This window comes from Macaca thibetana, chromosome 1 (assembly GCF_024542745.1).
Source record: "Macaca thibetana thibetana isolate TM-01 chromosome 1, ASM2454274v1, whole genome shotgun sequence".
Taxonomy (NCBI): Eukaryota; Metazoa; Chordata; class Mammalia; order Primates; family Cercopithecidae; genus Macaca; species Macaca thibetana.
Window position 1 is genome coordinate 49,372,990 of NC_065578.1, and position 27,255 is coordinate 49,400,244.

The following is a 27,255-nucleotide window of genomic DNA, read 5'->3' on the forward strand; positions in this document are numbered from 1 at the left end:
AGTAAGAAAGCAAATTTTGGAGACAAAAAGAAATAGCATATACCAAGAAATTCTGAGAGCTTTCCCATCAGAGCTTCCCTTCTCTGTTACCATGAGTTGGGTGTGTAGTATCCCCAGAAACCAAGGCACAGGGAGTTTAATTTAACTTAGCCAGAGTCACACAGCAGTAAATTGAAGAACTGGGATTCAGACACACGTCTGACCAACTCCAAGTCCCTTTCTTTCCAGTGTTTCTCGTCATACTTTAAACCAATGCTTCTTAATCCTTCATGTGCATTTGACTTACCTGAGGATTTTGTGGAAGTACAGATTTTGATTCAGTAGGTCTGGGATGGGACCTGAAGATCTGCATTTTTCACAAGTCCCTGGGTGATGCCAGTGATGCTGATACAGGAACCACACCTTGAGTAGCAAGGTTTTAAACCATACGTAAGCTGGGCATGGTGGCCTGTAATCCCAACACTTTGAGAGGCCGAGGCAGGAGGAATGCTTGAGCCCAAAAGTTGGAGACCAAGCTGAACAACAAAACAAGACGTGATTTCTTAATAAATAAATACATTTAGCCAGGTGTGGTGGCATGCGCCTGTAATCTCAGCTACCCTGGATGCTGAGGTGGGAGGATGGCTTGAGCCCAGGAGTTTGAGGCTGCAGCAAGCTATGATCATGCCACCGTACTCCAGCTTGGGCGAAAGAATGAGACAAAACAAACAAGAAAACAAAAAACCGCACATACTTAGTTTGAGGAAATTGTGTGAATGACCAAAAGAAAATAAATCCTCTGACTAGTTGGCTCTAGTAACACTGGGCTTGCAGGAAATAAGCCAAGACTCATTGTAAGCCTCTCAGAGGTGGGATGGGAGGGAACAGTCATAGGTACTCCAGAACCCCAACGGACCCCCAGTCAGTGTGTTAAAAAGGAGAAGAGACCCTCAGTGCAGGTGAATGCATCCCCTTGAGTAACTGCCTGATGCCAGACACTCTGCTGGACACTTACACTCGGGCCAGCCCCTGTGGAGAGAAAGCATGAACTGAGATATCCAACAGACTGGAGTTCATTCAAATCCTAGCCTTGGAGCTACTTGCTGGTTGACTTTGGACAGATTATTTAACATTTCTCATACCTCACTTTCCTTATCTGCACAGTGGGCCTGATGATACCCATTTCACACAGAATTAAATGAGGTAACATTAATAAGCCAGTTAGTACAGTGCCTGGCACATAGTAAGCACTGAATAAATTGTAGCTGCTATTAGTCTCCATGTTAATATAATCTTCACAGTGATCCTTTGATTGTGAGAATTAAGGGATTATCTCTATTTTTCCAGATAAGAGAGCATGCTGATAAAGCTTAAATGACTTAACCAAGGTTATACAGCAAGTAGTTTTGAACCACACACACATTGATACATGCAGTAACAGCCATTCACCTGACCCTTTCTTGGGTGTGTTTGGGTAGATTTAAGGCTTCTGAAAGCAGGAAAGACCTCTCAGAATGGGCAGTGAATGGGAGTCCCAGGATATGGAGTTGGCTGCAATTAACCTAGTACGTGGATTATCACCATGCAGGTGATCTTGAGGTGACTGGGGATTTTATCATGTGCTTTGAGAACAGGATTTCAGCCTGAGCTAGGGGTTCTAACTTCCATAAAAATTCCTTACTCAACTCAGAAGTTTTCAACAGCAGCTACCCATCTGGCTGCCTCCTCAGGGGCTTTGCAGATGAGGGGAGTAACTGTTCAGTTTCTGGAGAATGATGGTTTTTAAAGAGCAAAAGAGCAAGGTGTGCAGATTGGCAGTGCAGAAATGCTGAGGTTCTTTCTGGCCAGCTTCTCTACTGCAGTCATCAACCATGAGGACGTCAGGATCAGAATAATCCCCAGGACCCTAAAGGCAAGGAAAAAGTATGTCTATCCAGAATGGCTGGGAAAATAAGGGATTATAACCAGCTATGCTCTCAACACTTTCTAGAGATTAAATATAACAAAAATGCTTAACACAAACTACTGGAGATAATTTACTTTTTCATGGCAGATTCAAAAAGACTCTGATACATTTCAGGTCTCAGAATCATTGTTATAATAACATTTTAGTTCAAATGGAGTAACTAGCTGTGGCAGAGAGTACAGGATTTGAAGTCAAATGATCTAGACCAGAAGATCAGCAAAGTACAGCTCATGGGCCACATTGGGCCTACTGCCTGTTTTTCTAGATAAAGTTTTATTGGAACACAGCCACACTCATTTGTTTACATACTGTCTATGGCTGCTACACAATGGCAGAGTTGTCAGGGACCATAAGACCTACCAAGCCTAAACTATTTACTGTCTTGCCCTACACATAAACATGTTTTCTGACCCCGATCCAGACTATGATCTAGCTCTGTAATCTTAGGCAAATCACCATTTTCTCTGAGCTTCAATATCCGCATCTATAAAATGATGATTATCTCTCACACAGGGTTGTTGGGAGAATCAAACGCATAGAAGGATGGGAAAGCATTTTGTAAACTCAGAATCTCTGTGGAAAGGTGGATAAGGGTGATTTTTGTTGTTCATCTGATCTGTACCGGAGGAGAACCTACCCAGGATATTCCTTGTTTGTGTTTTGTTTTCCAATCCCCAGAGTCAGTTTGTTGTTGTGTTCTCTCTTTCTCACAAATGCAAAATTAATTCCCTGGGTACCCACTCTTTTCCCCTTCTTCCCCCAAACTTACCAAACATTCTGGTCATATGCTTTCAGTAGTAGAGGACTAGTACAAATGCATACATCCCTTCTTTCATTTATCAAGCATTTGTTGATTACTTACTATGTGCAAGGATACAAACTTTTATGAGCTAGTTATTTTGGGAAGATGTGTTTGGTTTCTAAGGGGAAAAGTTAGATATACAAATTATTATAACAGAATAAAGACGTTGCCATGTCATAGTAAGAGGAGACATTGTGTATTTGTGTGTGTGCCTATGTGCCTATGCTTTATAAAAACAGAAATATTGAAGTTCAGATTTAAGAACAGCTTGTTAAAAACAAAAACCTGTTTAATTCAAAATACTCTGAAGTGCTTTAAAGTGTAGCCATTATGTGTAGCAGTTTTCTCTTGGAAAGTACATTCTGAATTGTAAGTTACCATCTCAAACTGCCAAGAATGCATTTCCTGCCCATGCACGATAACTGGGGACCATTCACCCATGCCTGCTGGACAAGATTATTAGGGACTGGTCACAGTAAGGATTGTAGGTCACCTGGGCACCAAGGGGCCAAATGCTCACTATAGTTTCTAAATTTTGGAGACAGTCTTAATTTCATAATATCTTATTTTTTAATAAAGAGGATTCAATAAACATAACTTTAATGATTTCCTTTTTATTTGTTCACCTTCCATCAAAATAAACTCACAAATTGGGAACAAAAATACAGTTTGTTTTAATTTTCTGTTCTGAAAATACTGTTGCCGTCCCTATGTTCTCAAATCTTGCTGCTGCCGATAAAAGGAGAAGATGTAGCCATTTGGAAAAAAAAAAAAAAAAAACAGAATAATAAAAAGATATGATTTCTGGAAAGCAGATACGTACTAGCTCTAGGTTCCAGACTGGATCCCTCAGGCCCTCCCAACATAGCATTTCTCTTGGTCCCCATAGAAAAAGTGTTGCTATTTTTTGTGAATGTGTTTCATCTATTTTTTTGTAGGTACACTTACATACAGAACTGCAAATCTAAAACCCATCACCAATATACGGCCACCAAAATTAAAACATAAAATTTTTCATCATTTTACTCTCCTTTACTACTGAAATAGTTTCTAAAAGGAGTAAATCTTGGGTTTTTATGTTTTCTACTTAGAGATTGAGTCCTCTATAGGGCATGTTAAAAGAGAATGCTTAGATCCATAGAGTATTTTTTATTAGACTTAGTTGGACTCCTATGATGGTGAGAAGCATGTTAAGAAAACCTGTTCGTGAACTAGGCTAACCACAGGTAGTTTCTTTGTGATGCCAGACTATCTCATATCTTTCAATTCATAGGCAAGTTTTTCTGCCTCTGTCCTCCTCTTGTTCAATGCAATGTTCTGTTTTAGAGCTTGCAGTTCATTATTTTATATCAAGGAGAATCATCATCTTTTTTTCCTCTTCCTTTCTGAAATGATGTTCATCTGTGTTTTATTTTTATTTTTTCATTTTCCCAAAAGCACCCTCATTCTTGATGTTAAATGCAGTCTCTCTCTAAAGCTAGAGCAGGTGATAACACAGTTGTGCTAATTGCAGTCAGGAACTAAGGTGATGGTGGATTTGGGACTGATACAAGCAAGTGGCTTGACATGATACATCTTGCTAGGCAAGAGGGCTCCTTTCCCTCATTTGACCTTCAGAGTCTTCCTGGGACTGGAATGTGTTTTCCTTCCTCCAGAAGCAAAGGTCTAAAACAAAATAAAATATAGAATGTAAAAATTATGCTCATTATATTTATTTTAGATTTTCTTCAATATATGAGTAATTTTAGAAAGATGGGCTGTGTGTCAGGAGCATGTACCACTAGTAAGCATGATTCCTCCACATATATTCCATGAGTATAATAAATCAAGTACTACTCCAATGTGAGTTAGGTCTAATGTTTCCTGTTAAGTGGTGAGTGTTTTGTTTATATTTTTCGTAGTTTATTTCAATTTTACACAAATTAAATTGGGCTGGATAGTTAGACCATCTGACCAGTTTCCTAGAACTTATACATAAGGTTTATATTGACATAATTGTTTTAAAAATACCCTTTAAAAGCAGCTCAACTTGGTGAATGACTGTTTTAAAAAAGTGATTATAAGAATACTTTAGTACAGCAATTTTTAAAGCTTCTCATATATGCAAGGTAAATATGACTGAGAAATTTGCATGATGAAAATATATTTAATTAGGTGAATTATTTAGCTGGGTTTAATGAGATGGAGACAAATTTCGGATAAATGATATTTTTAAACCAATGAAATTGGTCTCTGTATTTTTGTATTTGCAAGATGAAATTTCTTGGAACATATGGCAGGATCTTGTAATTCACCTCACCCTGCCCCCTCCACACACACACACACACACATACACACCACTCACACACCATACTTACACAGTGAGATGGAAAGAGAAGGGTCCCAGCAGCTGGAGTGCACCCAGCATTCTCTCCTTCCTCTTCAGTTACTAATTCTGGCTGGTGAAGGGCATGTCTGGTAAAGTTTGCCCCTGCCTGTCTTCTTCTCACCCTGTTCTTCCAAAACAAAGGAATATCCTAATGGAAGGTGTTGTCATTTTGGGTTTTCCATTTGGGGTCAAATGCCATTGAGCTTTCTTGTGATTCTCTTTGCACCATCCTATAGTAAGTCGCCCATTTTCTCATCCAGAACCCAACTTGTTTTCCCAGGTTTCCTCCTACAACCAACACAAACACAGACATTTACCAGCAAAACAGAAGCTGTTGGAAAGATTTTTTGGCCGCTGAAATGGGCTCCTGTCACCAGGACATGGCAGGCTTTTGCTGTATTATCTCCCAGCCCTGGCCCCAGTACTCCAAAGAGAGCTTTATGTAATCAGTCTTTGCTGACATGTGATGTCCTGTCATTTTCCTCCCCTTCGGCTCTGCTGCCGCCCACAAATCAATAACATTGCCTGGGAAGTTCAAGCTGGTTTTGCAGCCACCCCAAGCTCTGTGTTTCTTAAAGGGTATGTCAGAAAATGTAAAGTTTCCTAATGATATTTCTGGCTGATGACACATGGCAGAGCTGATGGACTATTTATAATCAGTGGCACGATTGCAAGCACATTATTTTTATTTCACTTGGGGGGAGCCCTATCACTTGCTACCTCTCTTTGCAGACAAGTTGATGCCATCTCCACCTAAAGTAGCTAAATCCTCTTTTCAGAGTGTATTTGCACTCTTAGCTTTGTGTTAGGAGCTCCTCAGCTGTTTTCAGTAGAAACCCCCTCTCCTTTTTCTTTATTGTTCTTTGACTCAGGGGATGATGAGGGTAAAGAACGATTTGTAGCAACTGCTGTAATTCCAGCCATGCCTGCGTCCTTCACTATACACGTCTCCAGTCTTTGCTACTCAAATCTTGCTACATCCCTCTGAGTGTGGGTGTGGCTGGCATGACCGAGGCAATAGACACAGCTACTGTGTCCAGCACTTGCCTCAATTTTACGGGCCTGAGCAGAGCATAGCTGTCTTTTGTTGAGCACCTACTCCAATCTAGGTAATGTACTTGGTAGGCATTTTGTACACAATCTCTCACTCTCTCAAACCTACCTGAGGTAAGTGCTCTCATCTCCAGAACAGAGATTGGAGGTGGGAGGGGGAGAGAGATTAAATGACTTCCTTACAAAGTCGCACAGCTGACAGGGAAAGCTCTAAGGCGCCAGTTTCTCTTCTGACAAACCACACCTGTTCTCTTTCCTCTACCATGTCCTGCCTCTCCCTGATTATGTGGATACTTGTGTATCTCTTGTGTGGCTGTGCAGGGGCACTTACCCAGTTTTAGCTTGCACAGCTCCTAAAGTTTAATAGCCAACAAGAGTAAGAGTTGGAGGAATTAGACACCTCTCAATCTGGGGGTAAACCCTGGTGTAAGAGGAACTGTGTATCAAAGGAGAGTTTTGACTCACTGCAGTGGGAAGTGTTGCCTCTATAAAGATACTGAGCATGCTCTCTCTCTCTCTTTCTCTCTGTCTCTCTCTCCCTTTCTCTCTCTCTTTTTAATATTTCCACAGGACAGAGTTTAGGGTATGGATTTGTTAACTATATTGATCCAAAGGATGCAGAGAAAGCCATCAACACTTTAAATGGACTCAGACTCCAGACCAAAACCATAAAGGTAAGAGGTGATGTGCCGGTTCCTGATTCAGGAGGCACTGGTTAAATTTCATTCTGTTGATCTGATAAATCCAGGCTATGTGGGGGCTGGAAGCAGTGTTCTTGATTTATTCAAAGAACATTTACCATCCACTATACTAAATGGGAGACACAGGGTGTTACAGAAGAGTGAGGTGAGGGTTGAGTAGAGGGAAGGGATCACAAGCTGTGAGACCTCCAATTAAGAGAGCAGATGGGATATTTGGGATTCAAGACCCCACAAAGAGGGCCTGTGAGCCTGAGTCTGCAAAGATGGCCAGAGCCGAGCCAAGGGAAAAGGCTGAGGCAAGGAACCTGTTCCAGGCAGAGGAAACAGTGCATGCAAAGCTGTGAAAATGTAAGACGTTGTGAGCAGGGACAGCATATAAATAGTGTGGCCTAAGTTTGGATGGGAAGGTGAAAAGATGAGGATGGGAGGTGGCAGGGCCAAGTCAGAAAGCTTTGTGTGCCAGGATGCAGCTTGGCTTTACCAAAGGGTGGCTAGGACCCTCCTAATCGAGACTCGAAAAGGGAGTATCAGTTATAAATAAACATACCAGTGTAATAGGGAGGGATGGGTACTATAATAAAATCGATGAGAGCATAGTATGGGAATGACAGAAAAAGTAACATTTCAGCAATCCGAAAATAATTAGATGGGTAGATAATATCTCAGGAAGGGTTGTTTTAAGTCAAAAAAGAAAAACGATAACCCAGAACCTGCTCCTCCAGAAGGAGGTTTAAGTTTCTGTCACTGGATAGTCATACTCTCAGTTCAGACTTCACTTGTGGGATCCTTCAGGAGGTAGTGCTGTTTGCCTTGGAGATTCCCTTGGGCAGCCAGTGGTGGTCTAGTGGATGGAGCCTGCCTCCTCTTCGGCCTTCCTTCCCTTTCTTCCCCCACCTCCAGGCAGCGTCCTGCTTAGGGGCAGCTGCCAGCCAATTAATGAGTCCCCATCTTTCATAGCCTATTAAACTGCAGGGAAGTGTCTCCTGGGCGCTCTTATCCTCACGACAGCAGGTCTGACGCAAAGTAGGACAAAAGAGAAACCTCTCCCAGAATGGAAATCTATAGATGGCACCAGCTCTCAGCATCTGAAAACACAAAACCAGAACTTTTTAGTCCAACAAAGCTACTTTTCCAACATCGAGCCTGATAGAGGAGACTACTGGTATAAGATAATCTTAGCTGGAAGGTAATCAAAACAAAAACAAAGCAAAACCTTTCTCTTTTTAGAATATGTGATTATCTTTCTTTCTTTTTTAAGCAGCTTTACTTTTGCAATTGAGTTTAGCTTATTTCTAAAGACGATTGCTTTCCCTGATCTCATACAGCCTGGTACACAAAGATCCCAAAATGGACCTGATTCAGGCTGCCTCAGTCTAGGCTTAGAATCATTTCCTATGAGTTCTCTAATGAGGAAATAACAAAGAGTTGTTTAATTGTGGGGTAGTCCTCTGAGAGGCAGGAGGATTAATTTCTTTCAAAGTAAAAACATACCTATTTTCATGCTTTAAGACAAGACCGGATGCTCATGTCACCTGACTCTTTGATGAGGCCACACTAGACTGAGAGCTATATTTGTAGTTTTGATTGATTTTCTGTGCTATCCAGTTCAGCATTAGAATGTCAGACATTTACTCTTCCCTTGACAGACACACTAACCTTGAACTGAAAAAGGTACATTTCTTTACAGTTTTCTTGAAATCCCAACTCTTCTCCAGGGGCTTAGGATCAAATAATCAACCTTCCATTTTGCTTTTTTTTTTTTTTTTTTTTTTAAGTATTCCACAAGGCCATTGTGGTTTCCCCAAAGACTGAGTAGACCTGGCTTTTCTGGTCTCAGATATACCCCCTAGCCCATCATGCCATCAGAGGCTTCATCTAAGTGGATCTTAGAGACAAAGAACATTGATTATTTTCTTTCTGTAAAGAGTGAGTCTGCCTCCTTCCATTATCTATATTCCTTTCCCCACCCCCTCACCCACCCTGTGCTCAACCTGCATCAAAACGCTGCCAACACATTTGCACCCAGCGGTAATGTGGGCTTCTGAGGCACTGTAGGATTCAAAATGCACGATGCCACGGCTGAATCAATAATTTCCATTCTCCACTACGAATGAAAATTTAATGTGCAAACCTGGGGATTTCAGCCCTTTCATTAAAGCAGTTTATTTGCTGTACTAAAAATTAAGTTTGAGTGATAGGTTCCTTTATTAACTTTTCTTCCATTTTCTAAAGGGACACAATGTTTTAGGTAAAAATCATATTACAGGGAAGAAAAAGCAAACCCCTTTTGTGTGCTGTTTAATAGTCTCATCATTTATTATTTTTTTTAAATTGCTCTTTTGTCTTTCAGGCCACTGTTTACCTCTGCTTCTGTTTGCTTTGATAAGTGACATGAGATTTATCTCTTTGCTCTGACTCCCATGAAGGAATAGTTAACTTGCCTGTCTGCAAAAAAAATCAAGTATCTTGTTTGGAAGTGTACATTACAGAGATCTCAGGACCATCTAGTACATGTTTGTGAACTTTGGTCGAATTTCTCCCTCCTTTTCAAATTTCTGGAGTGCAAAACACTCTACTTTAAACGTGATGCACAAAATAGGTTCAGGCAAATCAATAGTTAATTCCAAAGCCGTGAAGGTTAATGATTAACAGGTGGATTCAGGGAAGGTTCTGGAAAGCGCTAAGGGAGTGGTGGAGACTGTAGTGAGCAGTAAAGAGGACAGCTATTCTGCTGCTGCTGCTAACTGTTTAAACCCAGATTGTTGCCAGATCTACCGGTTGTTCAATACACATGAAAATCTAGATTTTTTTCATGTCAATCTCCCAATTTTTAAAAGCTAGAAAATAACTCAAAGAATGTTAAGTGTTATATAGGTGGGCCAAACAGAAATTAATAGTTGACCTTCTGACAGGCAGTTTGCAAACCACCCCCCAACCCACCCCCACCAAAAAAAAAAAAAAAAAGAACTCACATTTAAATATGAAAACATTGTTTTGCCAATTGGTAGTGAATGGCTCATTACAAGTCCACTACAGGCTGAGCATCCCAAATCAGAAAATCTGAAACCCAAAATGCTCCAAAATTTGAAACTTTTTGAGCACCTACGTGACACTCAAAGGAAATGCTCATTGGTGCATTTCAAATTTTAAGTTTTTGGATCAAGGATGTTGAATCAGTATAATGCAAATATTCCAAAATCTAAAATCTGTGGTCCCATTTCTGATAAGGGATACTCAACCTGTACTAGGAGGTACCCAAAAATGATGGTTCCCAGTCAACAAATATCCATTTCCCTTTTATTAGGGTCAGTGTTACGTGACTGTGTGTGAATACTGACAGCATTTAGAGAGCAATCTAGACCTCTGTCCTCCAGGAGCATGCAGTCTAGGCATCAGCACAGCACCAAAGCAGAGAAAGAGCATGATGTGTAATTAAGCTCCCAATGCATAGTGTGGATGGTGACTCCAGGGGAATTGTTCTTTGGGTTATAACTTCTTTAGTGGGAGAAAGTTCCCACCACACATCTTGGAGATCAGGCTCAGGCTCAGAGACGTGAAGTGACTTGTCCAAAGCCATACAACAGGCCAGCAGTGGAGTTCAAGTTAGCTTCAAAACGGCCTCTGAAGGATTCTGTCAGAAGAGGAGCTGCTTAATGTGTTAGCATGAGCTTGAAATAATAATAGTAAAGATTAATAGTAATGCTAACTTATAGTGAGTATTCACTCTGTATCCAATACTATTATAACCCTTTTACATGCTTGATATCATTTCATCTCTGAAATATCCCTGGAGCTAGGTGCTTTATACACATCAACTCTAATTCTTAAAATAGCCCTGTCAGGAGGTACTATTATTACCTCCTTTATACAGGTGAGGAAACTGAGGCCCAAGGAGATTTAGAGACATACCCCGGATCACACAATTGATAAGCGAGACTTGGAGTAAGAAAAAATGTTTTAAAAATAACTCTCTGGCAGTAGGTCGTAAGTGTTGGAATGTCATACTGCCTGCTTGCTCAGCAACACGTGCATTCTGTGAGGATGTGTGGGTGTGTATTTGGCTCTGTGCACACATGGGTTATACTCTGTGGCATGGGAAGGAGGAAAAAAGCAAACAAATGAATTGTTTGTCTCCTCCAGGTTCTTTAGTAAACAGACATGGCTCAGGGCTTCTGCCATCAACCTAGGGACAGACCTGACTTCATTTCTTCTTGAGTCCCTGCTTTCCAGGCTCTGTGCTAGGTCCTTGGATTTGGGTGAACCAGAAATGGCAGTGCCCTAGAGATTCTTCCATCCATGTATGTCAGAGAGCTATGGAGTATGGACCATGGGCTTACATTCACTAGCCTGCCAGAGCAGCCTGGACCCCCACTTGGGAAATTGGGTCATTGTTTAGTGTTTCAACCCTGAGCCCAGTAGAGATGACTTGCCTCATTTAGGGGTTTGGGATGCTATTTGTTTAGCTTTGTTTTTGGTGCGTGCATGCGTGCGTGCGTGTGTGTGTGTGTGTGTGTGTGTGTTTTAGACAGAGTTTCGCTCTTGTTGCCCAGGATGGAGTGCAATGGTGCAATCTCAGCTCACCGCAACCTCTGCTTCCCAGGTTCCAGCAATTCTCCTGCCTCAGCCTCCCGAGTAGCTGGGATTACAGGCAGGTAGTACCACGCCCGGCTAATTTTGTATTTTTAGTAGAGACAGGTTTTCTCCATGTTGGTCATGCTGGTCGTGAACTCCCGACCTCAGGTGATCTGTCCGCCTTGGCCTCCCAAAGTGCTGGGATTACAGGCATGAGCCACTGTGCCCGACTGGCTTTGTTTTTTAAAGTCATCTCCAATAGGGATCATTTTAGACTCTGGAAATGGCTGTGGATTCTGAAAAAGTTATTCCTGGTACTCCTTGACCCCACACCTGATGCCTGTCCCAGGCCTGACCTTCTCTTGGGCTCCAAAAGAACAGCTTCTGAATTTACATTGTAATTTTATACTTTTACTAAGAACCGCTTCCGTGAGGTTGCATTTGGTCCAGCTCTGTCACATTCATTAGGAACAAAGAAAATGAGTACCTTCAAAAGAGAAATATGTTTACTAAAGTTTTGAATTGATGTTCAAGTTACATTGAGAACTTTCAGTAAAAAGTGATCCAAAATGGAATGTGAGGGTTTGGTATCACATCCCCTAAACCGTTCAGAGTGTTGGGACACCTGTTTGGGTTTTGACCTAAATATGAGGAGTAGGATTAGACAAGTGTTTGCTGCTGGCTCTGCCTCCAGAAGCTCCTGCCTCATGGGGGACACAGACATGCAAATGACCAACTCTAAAGCAGTGGGACGAGGCAGTCATGGGGCTGCAGATGTTTCTATTTGATATTGGGGTTGGGGAGATAGGGAGCTGTGCAAGGTTTGAGTGAGCGAAAGATCTGATCAAAGTAAAGTTCCAAGAAAGTTCATCTATCAACGATGCGCCACATAGAATGTTTGGCAGATGAAACCAGAGCTTACAGGCTGCTGTGGAAGGTTTTTGTCAACCTTAGACATTAGTTTCCACCAGCTCTATTAGGAGCCTTATCCACTAATTTTTAAAGCAAAACATGCTCCTTTGTAAATAATTTGGTATTTACAGAATAATATCATGAAGGCAATATCAGCCATTCCTAAGCCAACAGTGTTAACATTTTTATATATTTCCATCCTTTTTTTTTTTTTAATTGAGATAGGGTCTCGCTCAGGAGTGCAGTGGTGCAATTCCAGCTCACCATAACCTCCACCTCCTGGGTTCAAGCAATTCTCGTGCCTCAGCCTCCCAAGTAGCTGGGATTACAGGCACCTGCCACCAAGCCCTGCTAATTTTTGTATTTTTAGAAGAGACAGGGTTTCACCTTGTTGGCCAGGCTGGTGTCAAACTCCTGACCTCAAGTGATCTGCCCACCTTGGCCTCCCAAAGTGCTGGGATTACAGGTGTGAGCCACTGCACCCGGCCAATTTCCATCTTTTTTTTTTATTGTATTATATGTGCACAAATAACTTAGGGACTTACCTTTTTCTAATAATTACATTAAGGTATTAGCCAAATGATTAAAATATGACTTTAAAATATTTCCAGAGGACAGGTATTATGAATGATTGCAGGACTGGATCTGGGATGAAGGGGCAAAAGAGCTGCTCCTGCCACTCTGAGCAAATCTATGAGAGTTAGCACTTAGGCAGGCAGCGGGTGAGAGAATAAGAAAGACGCTTAGCCATGAGGCAGCGGCCCAGTTCTGGAGGCGGCAGGCATAGAGAAGGGGAAGGTGTGTGAGGGAAAGCTTTTCAGAAGGAAACACCTTCCTTCTCTGGGAAGGAGAGTGTGCTCCTTCATTTCCGCCTCTTCCTGTTGTGATGCTGCTTAACCACTTCTCCATTTTCACTTTATTCTTCTAATACCACTAATGGTGCCTCTGGGGGTCTTTCCACACTTGAGCTTTGCAGGTTCCAGTTTGCCCCTCCCACTTCTTTCTCTTGCCAGGGGTCGTGGGGGAGCTGCGCCTCCCCTCTCCTCCCTGCATCCACCTGCCTTGCTAAGGGCCTCCATTCCGCTGAGGCATCTTTTCTTTGCACTCAGCGTAAGCAATTATTTCTCCTATCACTGCTCTTAATGCTTTCCGGAGAGTTAGCAGATCATTTTTTGCTGATGGATATCACCCCACCCAGAAATGATGGACTGCCTCCCTCAGTCTTGTTAATAATAAAAAGGCATTTTCTCTCCTCCTCCATTATCGCTAGAGTCACAGCCTGGGCGAGAATGCTTCTCTGCCAAGGTCAGCAGGGGCGGCTGGATCACTGAATCCCCAGGGAGCCAAGAGAGAGCATGTGGTAATGCCAGCGGAAACCAGAGACACGTTTACCCCAGTTGTACTAGCAACCCTCTCTTTCTTGTGGGAGATTTTATTTGGCTGCTCAGCTTCCCAATGCCCTGTTCACTTCCTTTGAGTGAATAATTTCAAATACAAGGATAGGAGTTGGATAGATGGAAATACAGTTCCCCTCTTCTCTCTGCTCAGTGAAGGTGATATGATCCCAGTATCTTGAAGGTCATTCATAGTGTCCTGTGTCCACATCTAAAAAGGAAATTAGACCAGTATGGGTTGAGAAGACACAGGTTTTCAGAAGTACATGGAGTGGGATCTGGGGGCTTTAGCTGTCTACAAGTGTAAAAGAAGCCAACAGTGTGATGCGAGCTGCTTAAAAAAAAAAAAAAAAAAAAAACAAACAAAAAAAACTCAGCACAACTTTGGCTGTGTTGGGAGAATTATGGACTCCATATCACAGAAAATAGTGGTCCTTTCCTGTCCACTCCGGTCAGCCCATCCTAGTGTCTTATGTCCCATTCTCAGCTTCACATTTTAGAAGATTGTCTAAAGGTGAATGACAAAGATGGGAAAGAAGTCTCTGCACCCACAAATTCACCTCACAATAGTTGGCTTTCTATTCTCTAGGAAAGAAAATTCTGCAGTCATCCTGAGGCATTAGTTTGATCCTATATTTCAAGAATCTGGGAAGAGAACCTGTATAGATATCAGAGTAGAATGTTTGCCTTGGGTGGTGGTGAGGCTCCGATCATCAGAAGCATTCCAATGAACTCATAAGGGATGATGCAGAAGGGACTTCAGCCCCACAGTGGAGCCTGACTAAATGATCCTAAAGGTCCCTTCTAACTCTGAGATGCTATAATTTTGTGTTATTTCTGGTCATAGAACTGCTCTGTCCAGCATAGTAGCCACTAGCAATATATGGCTATTTATATTTGAATTTAAATTAATTAAAATTTAATAAAATTCAAAGTTCAGTTTCTTAGTCATACTAGGCATGTTTGAAGTGCTCAGTAGCCACTTGTAGCTAATGGCTACCTATATTAGACGGCACAGATAAAGAACATTTTCCTGATCCCAGAAAATTCTGTGGGACAGTGCGAGCCTAAAACATCAGTGGCCCTGAGGATTAAAGACTCACTTCTTCATGGTGCTCATGCAGCCTCTGGTCAGGATGGCTGATCTGTCAGTGATCAGAGAGCACCACACTCCTCTTCCTTCTCCCCTTTTGTCCATTCAAAAGAGCTCTGAGTTCAGATGGCAAGTCAAGTTCCAGCTCTGTCAAAAACTGGTAAGGATGACCTTGGGCAACTTACTTTACTCTCTGGACTGGTTTTCTCATCGCAAAATGATTTCTTCCAGTTCCAACAGCATAACTATAGTGTGATCTTTCTGGCTTGGTAACCTTTCAGGGAAAGTAACAGTTTGTGCCAAGCACACGGCTTTTATTTCACTGTCTGGGTTAGTGTGGCATAGTGGAAACATCCCAGAACATGGAATTGTATCCCAGTTTGTCTCTTAGTTCAGCTGTGTGACCTTGAATAAGTACTTATCTCACTGAGCTGGAGTTTGTCATCTGGAAAATGGAACTAATGATATCTTGTAGGGAATTGTAGCTTACAGTGGATGCTCAAGAAATGCTCCCCAGAATGAAGATGATGGTGAATGGTGCTATCCCTAAGGTGAACATTACATGAGGAGAGGGGAGGACTTTTTTCCATCTACATGTTTCAGAGATGAGTAAGGCAGTAAAGAATGAGTCTGAATTTTACTAAGACTCGGGCAACATATGTAAAAAGCTTTGTATAGGGAAAGTATTATGAAACTTCCAGGTGGCCACAGTAATCATATCAGTCTTTTATAAAGCAGGAGCCAGGAGTTGCAGTCTAGTGAAGAGACTGAATCTGGGGTCCTGAGCCCAAAACCAGATATTCCACTAACCAGGCCATGAGACCTTTAGCACAGCTCTCCCTTCTGGAGACCACTAGATAGACAGAGAGAACTTAGTACGTACTAAGTATGCCTCTTTGATAATTCGATAGATATTTTCAAAGAAGTTGCAAGACACATGAATCTATAGTCATAGCTTTTCTGTTCTTTAAAAGAAATACTTACCTGGCCTACTGGGTGCCAGACACCCTTATGATATCCATAGATACTCTTTAACTGCATGATTCTTTCTGGCTTCTTCATCACATCAGAGTCAGCTCTTAAAAAATAAGCTAAAATCCACAGCATAAAGTATATGATACATTTCATTTCGCTTGAGAGAGCATTTTTTTGAGCTCTTGCCCTGATAAAGCTTTGAGACTAGATGCCGCAGGGGTCTATGGAGATCACCAGAATGCTCAGACTCATAGGGCAGGTAAGGTGTTATCACAGATGCCTGCAATGGGAGGTAGGGTAAGTGTAACTATTGCCATTGAAATATACTGCCTTGTATCTTCTGTGGAGTCAAAGGAGAGGAGAGTCATTTGTGCCTGGGCCTCATGGAGGAGGTGGCATTCAGTATGGGCCTAGAAAGATGGGCAGGAGTTTATTTTGACATGATGATGAACAAACAGCAAAACAAAGACATGGGAGTAGAAATTTTCTGGACATATTCAGAAAACTGTGACCATGTTTTTGTTTGAACTGGAGCATAGGGTGCATGAAGGGGTTGGCAGGAGATGAGAGGTTAGGCCAGATTCCAGAGGGCTTTGAATGCCCAGGTAAGGGGTTTAGACTCCCATCACAAAATGGCACAATTGGAACTCATTAGAACCATTACCATCAAGTTTTACCTCTGATAAAAGAATAGCACATATTAGGTGGCAGGTAGGGGAAGTGTAAAGAGTGGTGCTACATAAGCGGATGCCTGTCCTGCCTGTGGACAGGCCCATAGCCACAGGCACAGAGGTAAACTGATTCTCACAATCAAAGCTGCTGTTTCCAGGAACCAGTTGGCTTCTTTCTTCTGTCCCTGCTCCTAGAAGTGGGATTGTAGGTCCTTGAGAGGGTTTGTTCCTAGAAGGCCCTGGCAGCATCAGAATCTGTTCTCTGATTCCATTCTCCTCATCTCCGCAGGGACTTGTCTGCTCTGCGGAGTTTGTATGCGCTCAGAGAAAAGGGTGTTATAACAGATTGGGGAAAATCTGCAGCCTGATCTTCTGAAACGATTGGTTTGTGCGTGTGTGTGTGTGTGTCTCCTCTGCTAGACTAATAGTCCTACATGTCAGGGACTGTTGTATTCATCTCTGCACCCTTGGTGTCTAGCATAAGGCCTGATTACATAGCAAGTGTATCAAAGCCATTGTTTGTTGAGCGTTTACTGTGTGCCAGGCATTGTGCCTAGGAGTCTTAAATGCATTTTCTTGTTTAACCCTCAAACAGCTCTATTACAGAGCTTCTAAACTATGTATTCAAGTGATGCAGCTCAGAAAGGTTAACTAACTCACCCCATAGTCACACAGCTAGCTAATAAGGGTCAGGTTTCAAGTCCACATCTCTCCAACCCCAAAGCACTTGCTTTTAATTGCTGTCTTTTCATTCTAGAGCAGGTGCTCACTTTCAGTTAAACATAAACAAGAACTTCTTTGGAGTGATTTGTCTCAAAATATAGTTACCCAGTACTCTAACTAGCACCTATCAATGAGACCCATAGGATAAGGGGTGGTAAGGCAGAAAAGATGGCCCTGGGGTGTGAAGCTAGAATAATAATAGGAGAAGAATGGAAGCTAGAGGGGAGACACATGTGAACTCAGTAGAAGGAAAAACTTTTCAACAGTTAATGAGGCTGGGCCTAGTGGCTCACACCTATAATCCCAGCACTTTGGGAGGCTGAGGCAAGCAGATCATCTAAGGTCAGGAGTTCAAGACCAGCCTGGCCAACATGGTGAAATTCCTCTTTTACTAAAAATACAAAATTAGCCGGGCATGGTGGCGCCTGCCTGTGATCCCAGCTACTTGGGAGGCTGAGGCACGAGAATTGCTTGAACTCAGGAGGCAGAGGTTGCAGTGAGCCAAGATGGTGCCACTGCAGTCCAGCCTGGGTGACAGAGTAAGACTCAGTCTCAAAAAAAAAAAAAAAAAATAACAATGGCCAGCAATAGTGTAGGATGCCGCATGAGGTGGTGAGCTTCCTGTCCTTGGAAATGTATAAATTGAGTGGTCGGCTGTCTTGGATCCTGCCCTAAACTTTTGGGGCCACTTCCAGCACCAAATTTCTGTGAAGCAGATTTCAGGAATATAACTTTCTGCTGAGTTCACCATTGCCACTGTATGTCACCTTTATGTGACACTATGTCTCCACTTACTATGAACCACAGTTTTAGAAATTTGCAGTTTTGTGAACAGAATGCCTAGCTCATGAAAAAAATCCAGTCAGTGATAGAGGCCACGTCATTACTGTAATCCAGAGGGGCCCAACAAATGGCATTGCTGTTTTCCACATCCAAGTTCTTTTTTTTTTTTTTTTTCTGAGACAGAGTCTCGCTCTGTTTGCCCAGGCTGGAGTGCAGTGTCTGAATCTCAGCTAACTGCAAGCTCCACCTCCCAGGTTTACGCCATTCTCCTGCCTCAGCCTCCCAAGTAGCTGGGACTACAGGCACCTGCCACCTCGCCAGGCCAGTTTTGGTTTTTTTTTTTTTGTATTTTTTAGTAGAGACGGGGTTTCACCGTGTTAGCCAGAATGGTCTCGATCTCCTGACCTCGTGATCCGCCCGTCTCAGCCTCCCAAAGTGCTGGGATTACAGGCTTGAGCCACCGCGCCTGGCCCCACATCCAAGTTTTAAACCAATTGAGAAGTAAGACAAAAGAGAAAAGTGTATGGAATCCTAAGGTCATCTTTATTGCCAATTAAGGCCTGGATGGGTTGCATGGACACAGTGGGCTCCATAACACTGAACTTTACACTTTTACAGACTGACACACCCTGTCACAAGTGCTCTAGATCCCACAGGCAGAGAGCGGGTTCTGCCCTCATAAGACAGAGCCTGGAACAGAATGTCTGCTTCCAGCTGGCGTCTGGCTCCCAGAAGGAAAGAAGCAGGCAGCATCTGAACCTCACATGCCTATTTCTTTTCTTGAAGCCTCCATTCAGCGGAGTCACTCCTTTCCCGTGAAGAAGAGTGGGTGAAGGGATAGCAATAGGCCTGGTCTGTTACTGCAGAGGGTTCTCTCCGCATGGAAGGAAACACTGGGAGTAGGAAATGAGTATCTCCCTGTTGGAAGCAGCCCTCTGTATTGAGTGCTTCATTTCTTTCCTTTCCTTTCCAGACTGGGATTCTTGAAGCAGAGACACTCCCAACACCCGTCCCAGGGCCTGGCACACAGTAGATGTTTAGGAAGAGGAGGAATGAATGAACTCCCATCTTCAAATGCCAGTGTTTTTCTAAAGGAGTAATTTTCTGGGGCTGAAAAGGATACCTTTTCCCTCTCATTTTATCCCCCTCATTGCACCCAACGTGCCTTTATTGTGTTTTCCATGTCCTCACCCTTTTCTGTATTATGGAGGACAGAGAAGGAGTGAAGTGTTGCTGGATGATTCAGGGAACATTTTTCCTCAGGTCATGCGGTTCTTCCCACCCTTCCCAGGCCAAGCCCTGTGTATGAACAGGTAAAGGGAGTTGTGGGTGCTGCATGGGAAGAGGCAGCCCCAAGCCCTGGTCCTGATACCCCATCTGTGATGCATGACAATGCCTGCCTTACCCACCTTGGTGAGATTTGCTGACAGCAGAATTAGGAAGTCACTTTGGAAAGTGGAAAGTACTTTGTCGGCATAAAGCAGTGGGATCTGTGGAAATGTGTTAGAGGACATTCATGTCAGTTAAGTGGTAAAAGATGGTCCAGACCCCACCAGGGTGGCAGAGGAGGGCAGTGCCTGTACAGGCATTCCCTGGTAGTGTTCCACATGTTTTGTTTTTGTTTTTGGTGAAATTGGAGGTTATGTCCCAATGGGAGCTCGATTCCCAGGCTGGCCCACAAAAGCCTGTATGACTCATCACATAATAATATGTGTAAGTATCTACTAAGTTCTAGGTATGTGCTAGACATATTAAATACATTATCTCAGTTCTTACAATAACCCATCAAAGGATGATTGACCCCCTTTTTACCAGCAAAGATGTTGAGACTTACCAAGATCAAATTACTTGCCCAAAGTCATGCAGCTAGTGAGTACTGGAGCTGACCCACAGTCAGGGATCATAAGCATGATGCTATAGCATCCTTCTGGTGGAGGATGCGAACACTGCGAGCACCAGGGATGAGGAGAGCTGAGGAGCTTGGAGAGACTGCAGATCTTCCATGGAGATCATCTGTAAAGTCAGCTGCTCACAGTCACCTGGCCATGAGCCACCCCTACCCAGAGAGAGGAGTGGCTTCTTCACTCCCAGCTCTTTCTGAGTTCCAGAGGGAGGTCAGTGCTGGCCTAGAGATGCCAGTCTTGTCTTCAGAGATTCTGGAGGAATGAAGCAAACAGGATCCTGACTGAGGCAAGGGGGGTTCTCCAGGGTGCTGGCTCCAGTGTCGGAAGCCCTGTGACTCCAGGCCACTGGCCCAGGAGGATTAATATGCCATCAAATCTGACCCTCTACAGGGGCCAAAAATTGGCAATTTTTTGGAAATCTTTCAGCCTAACCAAGGACCTGACAACTGTAGTCATTCAGTTAGAATTTAATACTTCTATATGGAAAGTTGAAACTTTTAGATACTAGGATGAACATTTGGATATTCAATGTGGGAATATCTCTTTTCTGTCATTTTTATCTATCCTAACCCCACAGGTTTCATGGACAGGGGACTAAGAGAACAATAGACTTAAGGTTCCATATAGGTGAGAAATACTAAACAGGAATTAGACTTGGTATAGAATGACTGATGTGCTGTTCACCTTTGGGATTTGTTGCTGCCTTTGGGGATTTAGGGTCTGTCTCTGGAGATGTGTTGCAGTAATTCTCCCTGGCTGAGATTCTACCTGTGTTGGAATCAACTTAGGGGAAATGGTTTTTGTTGTGTCACCAACTTTCAAGTGCCAGCTCCTCTTCCCTGGCAGGGTTCACCCAGTTCCCTCTGTACCCTAGCTCTGACTGTGCAGAACTAATGGGAGTTAAGGTCATGACTATCCATTATGCATTTATTGGGTGCCAGGTACTGTGCTAAGCCCTCGATATTCATCACCTCATTTGTCCTAACGACAGAGGAAGGCTATTATCAGGCCACCATTCCCTGACTCCACCACCACCTTTCTCACCACCAGTCTCAGCTCAGCTCTGTCTCCTTCCTGGCCCTTTTAACCTTTGATTAATCTCTCCTTCCTCTGTGTTTCAGTCACACTCATACGTATCCCTGGCATAACACACACATCTTGTGGCACTGTGATAATTAGTCTGTGTGTTTACTCATCCATTCTTCTGTTCAACACATTTTATTGAGTGCCTCCTGTGTATTGTCTGTTGCCCTTTTTGGACTTGGAGTTCCTTTACAGCAAGAGACCATGCCTTGTTCTTGCTGTGTTCCCAGCACATACCACTGTACCTGGCTCACAGTAGATCCTGAGGAAATATTTGCTAAGAGAAGGCCTCTATGTGATGTCTAGTCCTAAAACAATCTTCTTTCAGTCCTTCCAACCCCAGGCACTAGAAAATGGGAAATTTGTCCCTTAGCTCTTAGCTTGGTGGAGAAACACAGCTGGGATTCTGGGTGCCTGACTCTTCAGCGGTCCACCTTACTAGAGCTACAGTTAACTCCAAAGAGCCAGTAATGCCAGCATCATTTCCCATGAGCTGTGGGTGTTTATTCTTTTTTTTTTTTCAGTTGGTGTTGAACACTCGATAGGTATCAGGCTATGTGCTGGGAGCTAGAGCCACAGAGTTGAATAAGACACACACACACACAAGACCTACAACCTAAAGAGATCATCAGCCTCAATGGAGAGGTGATGAGTTAAGGTTGAAACAGGTTAAGTACCATGGTTCATTGAGAGCACTGCTGGGGAGATTATTTAGGAGAAGGTGAGATTAGAGAAAGCTGCCTAGAGAAGATGTCATTTGAGCTGAGCCCTGAAGAGGAGTAGGATTTGGACTTGGGGAAGTAGGTAGAAAAAAAAATGTCTGTATGAGCAATGGCATAAAAGTGGTAGGTTGTGTTTTGAGGGAGCACAAATGTCATTCAGATAATTAATTTGTCAGTAATTGGCAGGGTGAAACAAGGGTGACCCTTATTGCCATGGGCATATCACTATGATGTTTTTATTTCCTTCTCCTACCACTTCTTCCTCCTACTCAAAAAATGGTTCTGCTATTGACAGACTTGGTCCCTTAAAAAACAGGGGTGGGAGAACCTTCCGTGGAGTGAAACCCCGTCCAGACAGTCACATGGGGTTCTTAGTCCTTCAGCCCACACCCAAATGCACACACTGGGACCCTGTGTATAAAGGCCCCTCTACCTCTCAGCCATGTGCTGGGAAGGAGCCTCCAGAGGCCTCCCAGCCCACCTATGAGTTTCTAGAAGATGGAGATACTGAAGGCAGCTGCCTCACTCCATCAGCAGGAGGAGGCCAGCGAGGCAGATTAGTCACTCACATCATTTTATCTGTTGAGTCAACATCTATTTTTAGGTGTGGAACTCATAAAGGGACCTGGCATGTCTGTCATGGAAAGGGGGAGAGTGCCATGGATGAGGGTTCTGCTCATCCTTCATCTTCTTTGCTAGACCCATTCTCTTCCCTGAAGGTCACAGAAGCAAGGCCCACTTTACTGCTGGAGGTTTAGGTCTTAATGTCAAAGGTCTGGTTTAACGTGTTCAATTTCTTTTGCACACATGCTTTTGTGTGTATGTGCACACACACACACACTCTCACCCCTACAGTCTTAATAGGTCTTATGAATCAGTTATATGGATTAAATAAAACTTCCAACTGAAAAATGCTAAGGCATATAGGTCTCTTCCTGTCCAACGTTGTCAGATGTGCTCTGAAATGACTGTTTTCATCATCTATTCTGAGCCATAACCACCCCAGAAATAGCTTTAGCAGGAAAGTGCTTTTGTTAGACTAGCTGTAAATTATATTTCAAATGTCTGATGTTGTTTTCTTAAAAAATAAATAAATAAGTAAATGAAAGTCTAAAATTAATGACTGCTGGGGTTTGCTTTGCTTATGTGTACTGCTACAGATTTGGCTTCTTGCAGATGGAATTTCAGATCTGTTTACACTTCTGTGTTAGCTTTTTGGGGGAAAAAAAAGCAGTTGAGAGATCTGGGAGGACAAATTTACAAAGTCGAACTTATTATAACCATTGGTGAGGCTCTCTTCTCTCTCTCTACTGCCCTTTCCCTCCCTCCTTTCCATCGTGCCCCCATTTTGTTTGTTGTGGTTTTTATCTGCCCTGCTTCAAAGTTAGAGGCAACTGGTCCTTGCAGATGTGACGACAAGGTCACATATCCAGTTTCGCAAGCAGATGTTCATTCAGCCCTATTTCACCAGCACTTTGTCATTCGTTGAAGAGCAGACCTCATGGGAGCAGACTGGAGCAACACAAAGGATGGAACATAAAAAAATCTTGCAGAAAACCTGATTGCTTTTATGTATTCAGGAAGAAGGGGATGGGGGTAGGGAGGGTGGCAAGGAGAGAAATGTGCAGAGCAGAATTTCATGAGTTTTTTTTTTTTTGGTTTATTCAAAGATTATTATGTGTTGGATACAGTAAATCATCTATACACCCACATCCAGGAGGTAAATCTTCAGAACTGCATGCGTGGGTAGCTCTGCATTTAACAGCTGCCATACAGTAGCTATTTTGTTCTGCACTTAGAGACCCTTATCTGTGCATTTGTTTTAAGTTATCATCAACTCTCCTCTTGTTCCTCTATTGTTGTTCTCCTGGTTCTCATTACTATTAGAAGAGTAGCTAAAAATCTGAACTACTGAGTGATTTAAACTGACACCATTAGTTGTAACGGTAGATGAGGGACTGTCATCTTGTTTGTGGACTCGGCGTCTACTCTGAGGGTGATTGCCTATAATGGAATTAGCTCCTCTTGCCTTTTCCTAGGTCTCATATGCCCGTCCGAGCTCTGCCTCAATCAGGGATGCTAACCTCTATGTTAGCGGCCTTCCCAAAACCATGACCCAGAAGGAACTGGAGCAGCTTTTCTCGCAATACGGCCGTATCATCACCTCACGAATCCTGGTTGATCAAGTCACAGGTTAAGTGTTTCTTTGTAATTTCTTTCTGTGTATATCAATGTCATCAGCCCTGTTACTCATAAGAGCAGAAGGCTGATGGCTGCTTAAGGCAGATGATAGGGATCATGAATAGACAGATTTTTGACTTGGAAGAAAGACTTCTTATCGGTCAACTGCCCAAATTTAAAATGGGCCATCTTGGGAGGTAGTTCTCCATCATGGGACTTGTTTTAGCAGCAGCTAAACTACTTGGCAGGGTTGTAAAAAGGATTCAGGCATCAGGTTGAGAGTCGAACTGTATGACCTTCAAAGTCTTTTTCAGCCCTCAACCAAATAACATTACTTTTGTATGTGAAAATAACCTGTATGCGTAGCTATAACTCCAACTCATGGCATTATAGAGTTAGGAATTGTCCCATTTCACACATGAGAAAACAGATTGAAAGTGGGGGATCTAACTCCCCAAAGCTAGTGAGTAGCAGTACAGGGATCTGAACTGAGGATCTGGTACTGGGGTTCTTTGTCTACAATAAAGAAAGGCAGCCACCACCTCTCAGTAAGAAATGTCAGGTACTCTAGGTTGCATTTTTAATGACAAGGTGTTTTCGCCTACCTCCAATTTGATTCCAATTTAGAACTCACCCCCTGAGAATAGTTTAGCACATTTATCATATGATTCATGAGACAAACCTTCACAGAAGCTGGCTCTGCCCCAGACATTGTGCAGAGGGACACTGGAGACCAAGAATGAACAGGCACTGCCCCACCCTTACAGGACTCCAGTGTGGAGTCCAAATACTTGCTAGAAGCTGTCAAGTGCCCCTGAGAGCTCAGGGGAAGGTGTGCCATGCCTGGTGGGAATTGCTGGGAAGGCCCCATCGAGGAGGCAATGTTTGATTAGGGGTTGGGAGGATGTTTCAAAGGTATCCAGCAAAAAAGGAGGGACAGAGCATTCTAGGTGGAGAGGAGAGCATAACCCAAGGCATGGAATCGAGGAAGAACACAGTCTATTCAAGGAGCATCAGGCAGTTCATGGTGGCTGGTGTGAGCCTCAATAGGGAATTTGGGGCCAGATTGTCAGAGGCATTGAATCTTGTACCAATAAGTCTAGAGTTTATCTGGGTGCAGAATGGAGCCATGGAAGGGTATTTTGTAGGTTTTGTTTGTTTTTCATTTTAGAATGGGAGTCAGTGAAGAATAGGTACTATGTACAAGGTACAAAATTTAAAAAGTACAAAAGAGCTATAGAAGATGTTTTTAAAGTATGTGATGTGGTCAGAGTTCACTTTTCAAATAGATTGCACACTCGCTACATGTGGAGGACACATGAGAAGACTAGAAACTGGACTGTGAGTGATCAGTGATAGTAACTTTTGGGAGGTGAGGATGGAGCAGAGCAGTGGTAGAGGACCAGAGGGGCCAGATGCAAGAGATCCCTATGTTCTATGGCTGAGAGGCATCAGTCCAGAGCCATGATGGCAGGAATGCAGATAAATGTGTTTTGATGGGTGAGAGAGATCAGGGAGCTGGGCTCAGCCGTGGCCCCACAGGTGGGTTTACTCCTCACACAATATCCATCGGACCCATCTCTTCCCGAAGATGTTTACCAGTTTGGTGTGTTCACTCTTTACAAAGGCTCTTTCTCTTTCCCCAGGAGTGTCCAGAGGGGTGGGATTCATCCGCTTTGATAAGAGGATTGAGGCAGAAGAAGCCATCAAAGGGCTGAATGGCCAGAAGCCCAGCGGTGCTACGGAACCGATTACTGTGAAGTTTGCCAACAACCCCAGCCAGAAGTCCAGCCAGGCCCTGCTCTCCCAGCTCTACCAGTCCCCCAACCGGCGCTACCCAGGTCCGCTTCACCACCAGGCTCAGAGGTTCAGGTAGGCATGCCCAAGAGGAAGAAGCCCTGCTACAGGGGTTCAGAGCTGGGCAAGAGCCAGGGAAGCCCATGGTCCTGACAAATGGGGCAAGGGTAAAAGCTTCCACCACCAGGAATCAGTGTGCAAAACTCCCCCCAAGCCTCAGTTTCCATTCCTGTAAAATGAGACAGTTGGAACAGATGCCCTTCTAAGCCCTTTTCCAATTTACTACTGTGACTGTATAAACTTCAGATTCTTTGGTAGAAACAAAACTTCTGTATTTAACCAAACATGAAGGTTCAGTTTCAACAACAGTTTATCACAGATCAGTGACCACATTCAGCAGATTAGACTTAAGGCTGGACAGTGGCTTTTAATAAATTTTAAAAATAGACCATAAGGCAGATCCTTGCCAGAGGGAGTGGTTTTTCCTGTCTTCTTTTCCCTCGGCAGGTAACTCTGTTGAGTTCAGGGGACGGGGGACTGTCTAAGGTGTTAACCTTATTATGTTAAGTCAGTAGATTCTGGGAAGACAGGGAGGAAGATCCTGTCCAAGCCTGATTAGTGTTTATTTCGAGTACCCAACTCCCAGGAAGCCCCTGGGGCAGGGGGGCATTGCCCTTCTCCTGGGACTTTCCTAAAGACAGGTTTCTCTCCATGAAGGCAGTATGACCTTGACTGGTCTCTATTATACAAGAGATAAAAATATTTGTGACTTACCCATGATAAATTCTAAACAATTATTTTATTCCACACCACATCCCAGCCTCCCTTTGATGAAAATGTTTTTCTCTTTGAGAAACTTCATGTGGGAAATAGTAGGTCCTTCTATCTAGGATAGTATGCTCCATCTGGCTACATGAGGAGAAAAATCATCCTCTTTCGTGTCCTCCTATGCCCCATGAATTTGAAATGGTTAATGATTTCACGAAGAGTCCAAGTCATCTAATTTTTATTTTGCATGAGAGCACATGCAGTATTTATGTAAAAGCCTCTCCAGCAGACTTCTAATGGTGGAAACTATGGTTACTACTGCCCTATGGTGTGAATAGCTTGTCCCCAAGTAAGGTACTGAATGTGAGGAAGATTATAGCATAATGGCAGTTTGCTGGGAGGTGCTATCAGGCAGTAAACAGTAAGCTACTTTTTAAAAATCTTAACCTGCAAACTCCCCCCTGCCTCCCAAAAATGTGTGTAGTAAGATGATTTAGTTAATATAGCAAGGCTAACAGAAAATATCCGTTCCGATACATATTGTGTGCCTGTGTATTATTAATCTGGAACAGAGACCTTTATTTACAAGTTTAATTATAGTAAAAAGGTGAACAATTTAAGAAGCCCCCGCTTTGAAAAATTTCACATACAATGTAAAACAAAATCCACACAAACGTTCTGAGAGGTGGGGGGAATGGTATTAATTCAGATCTTGAAAGAAAGGGAGACTCGTTAGACACTTGCTTTAAACTCTAGCATTGACCCGAACATGAATTACTTGCAGTTAGAGACAGAAAAGGGGGAAACT

The 27,255-nt window shown here is 43.1% G+C and overlaps 1 protein-coding gene across 9 annotated transcripts in view; it reads left to right on the plus strand.

Moving 5' to 3' along the window:
• ELAVL4 (ELAV like RNA binding protein 4) overlaps positions 1-27,255 on the plus strand; it is a 154,417-nt gene that overhangs the window by 121,270 nt on the left and 5,892 nt on the right. For all 9 annotated transcript variants that reach the window (XM_050802341.1, XM_050802374.1, XM_050802350.1 and 6 more), the window contains exons 3-5: positions 6,739-6,842; positions 23,741-23,894; positions 25,529-25,754. In XM_050802341.1, coding sequence (XP_050658298.1) covers positions 6,739-6,842; positions 23,741-23,894; positions 25,529-25,754 — 484 coding nt within the window. The remainder of the gene's footprint in view (positions 1-6,738; positions 6,843-23,740; positions 23,895-25,528; positions 25,755-27,255) is intronic.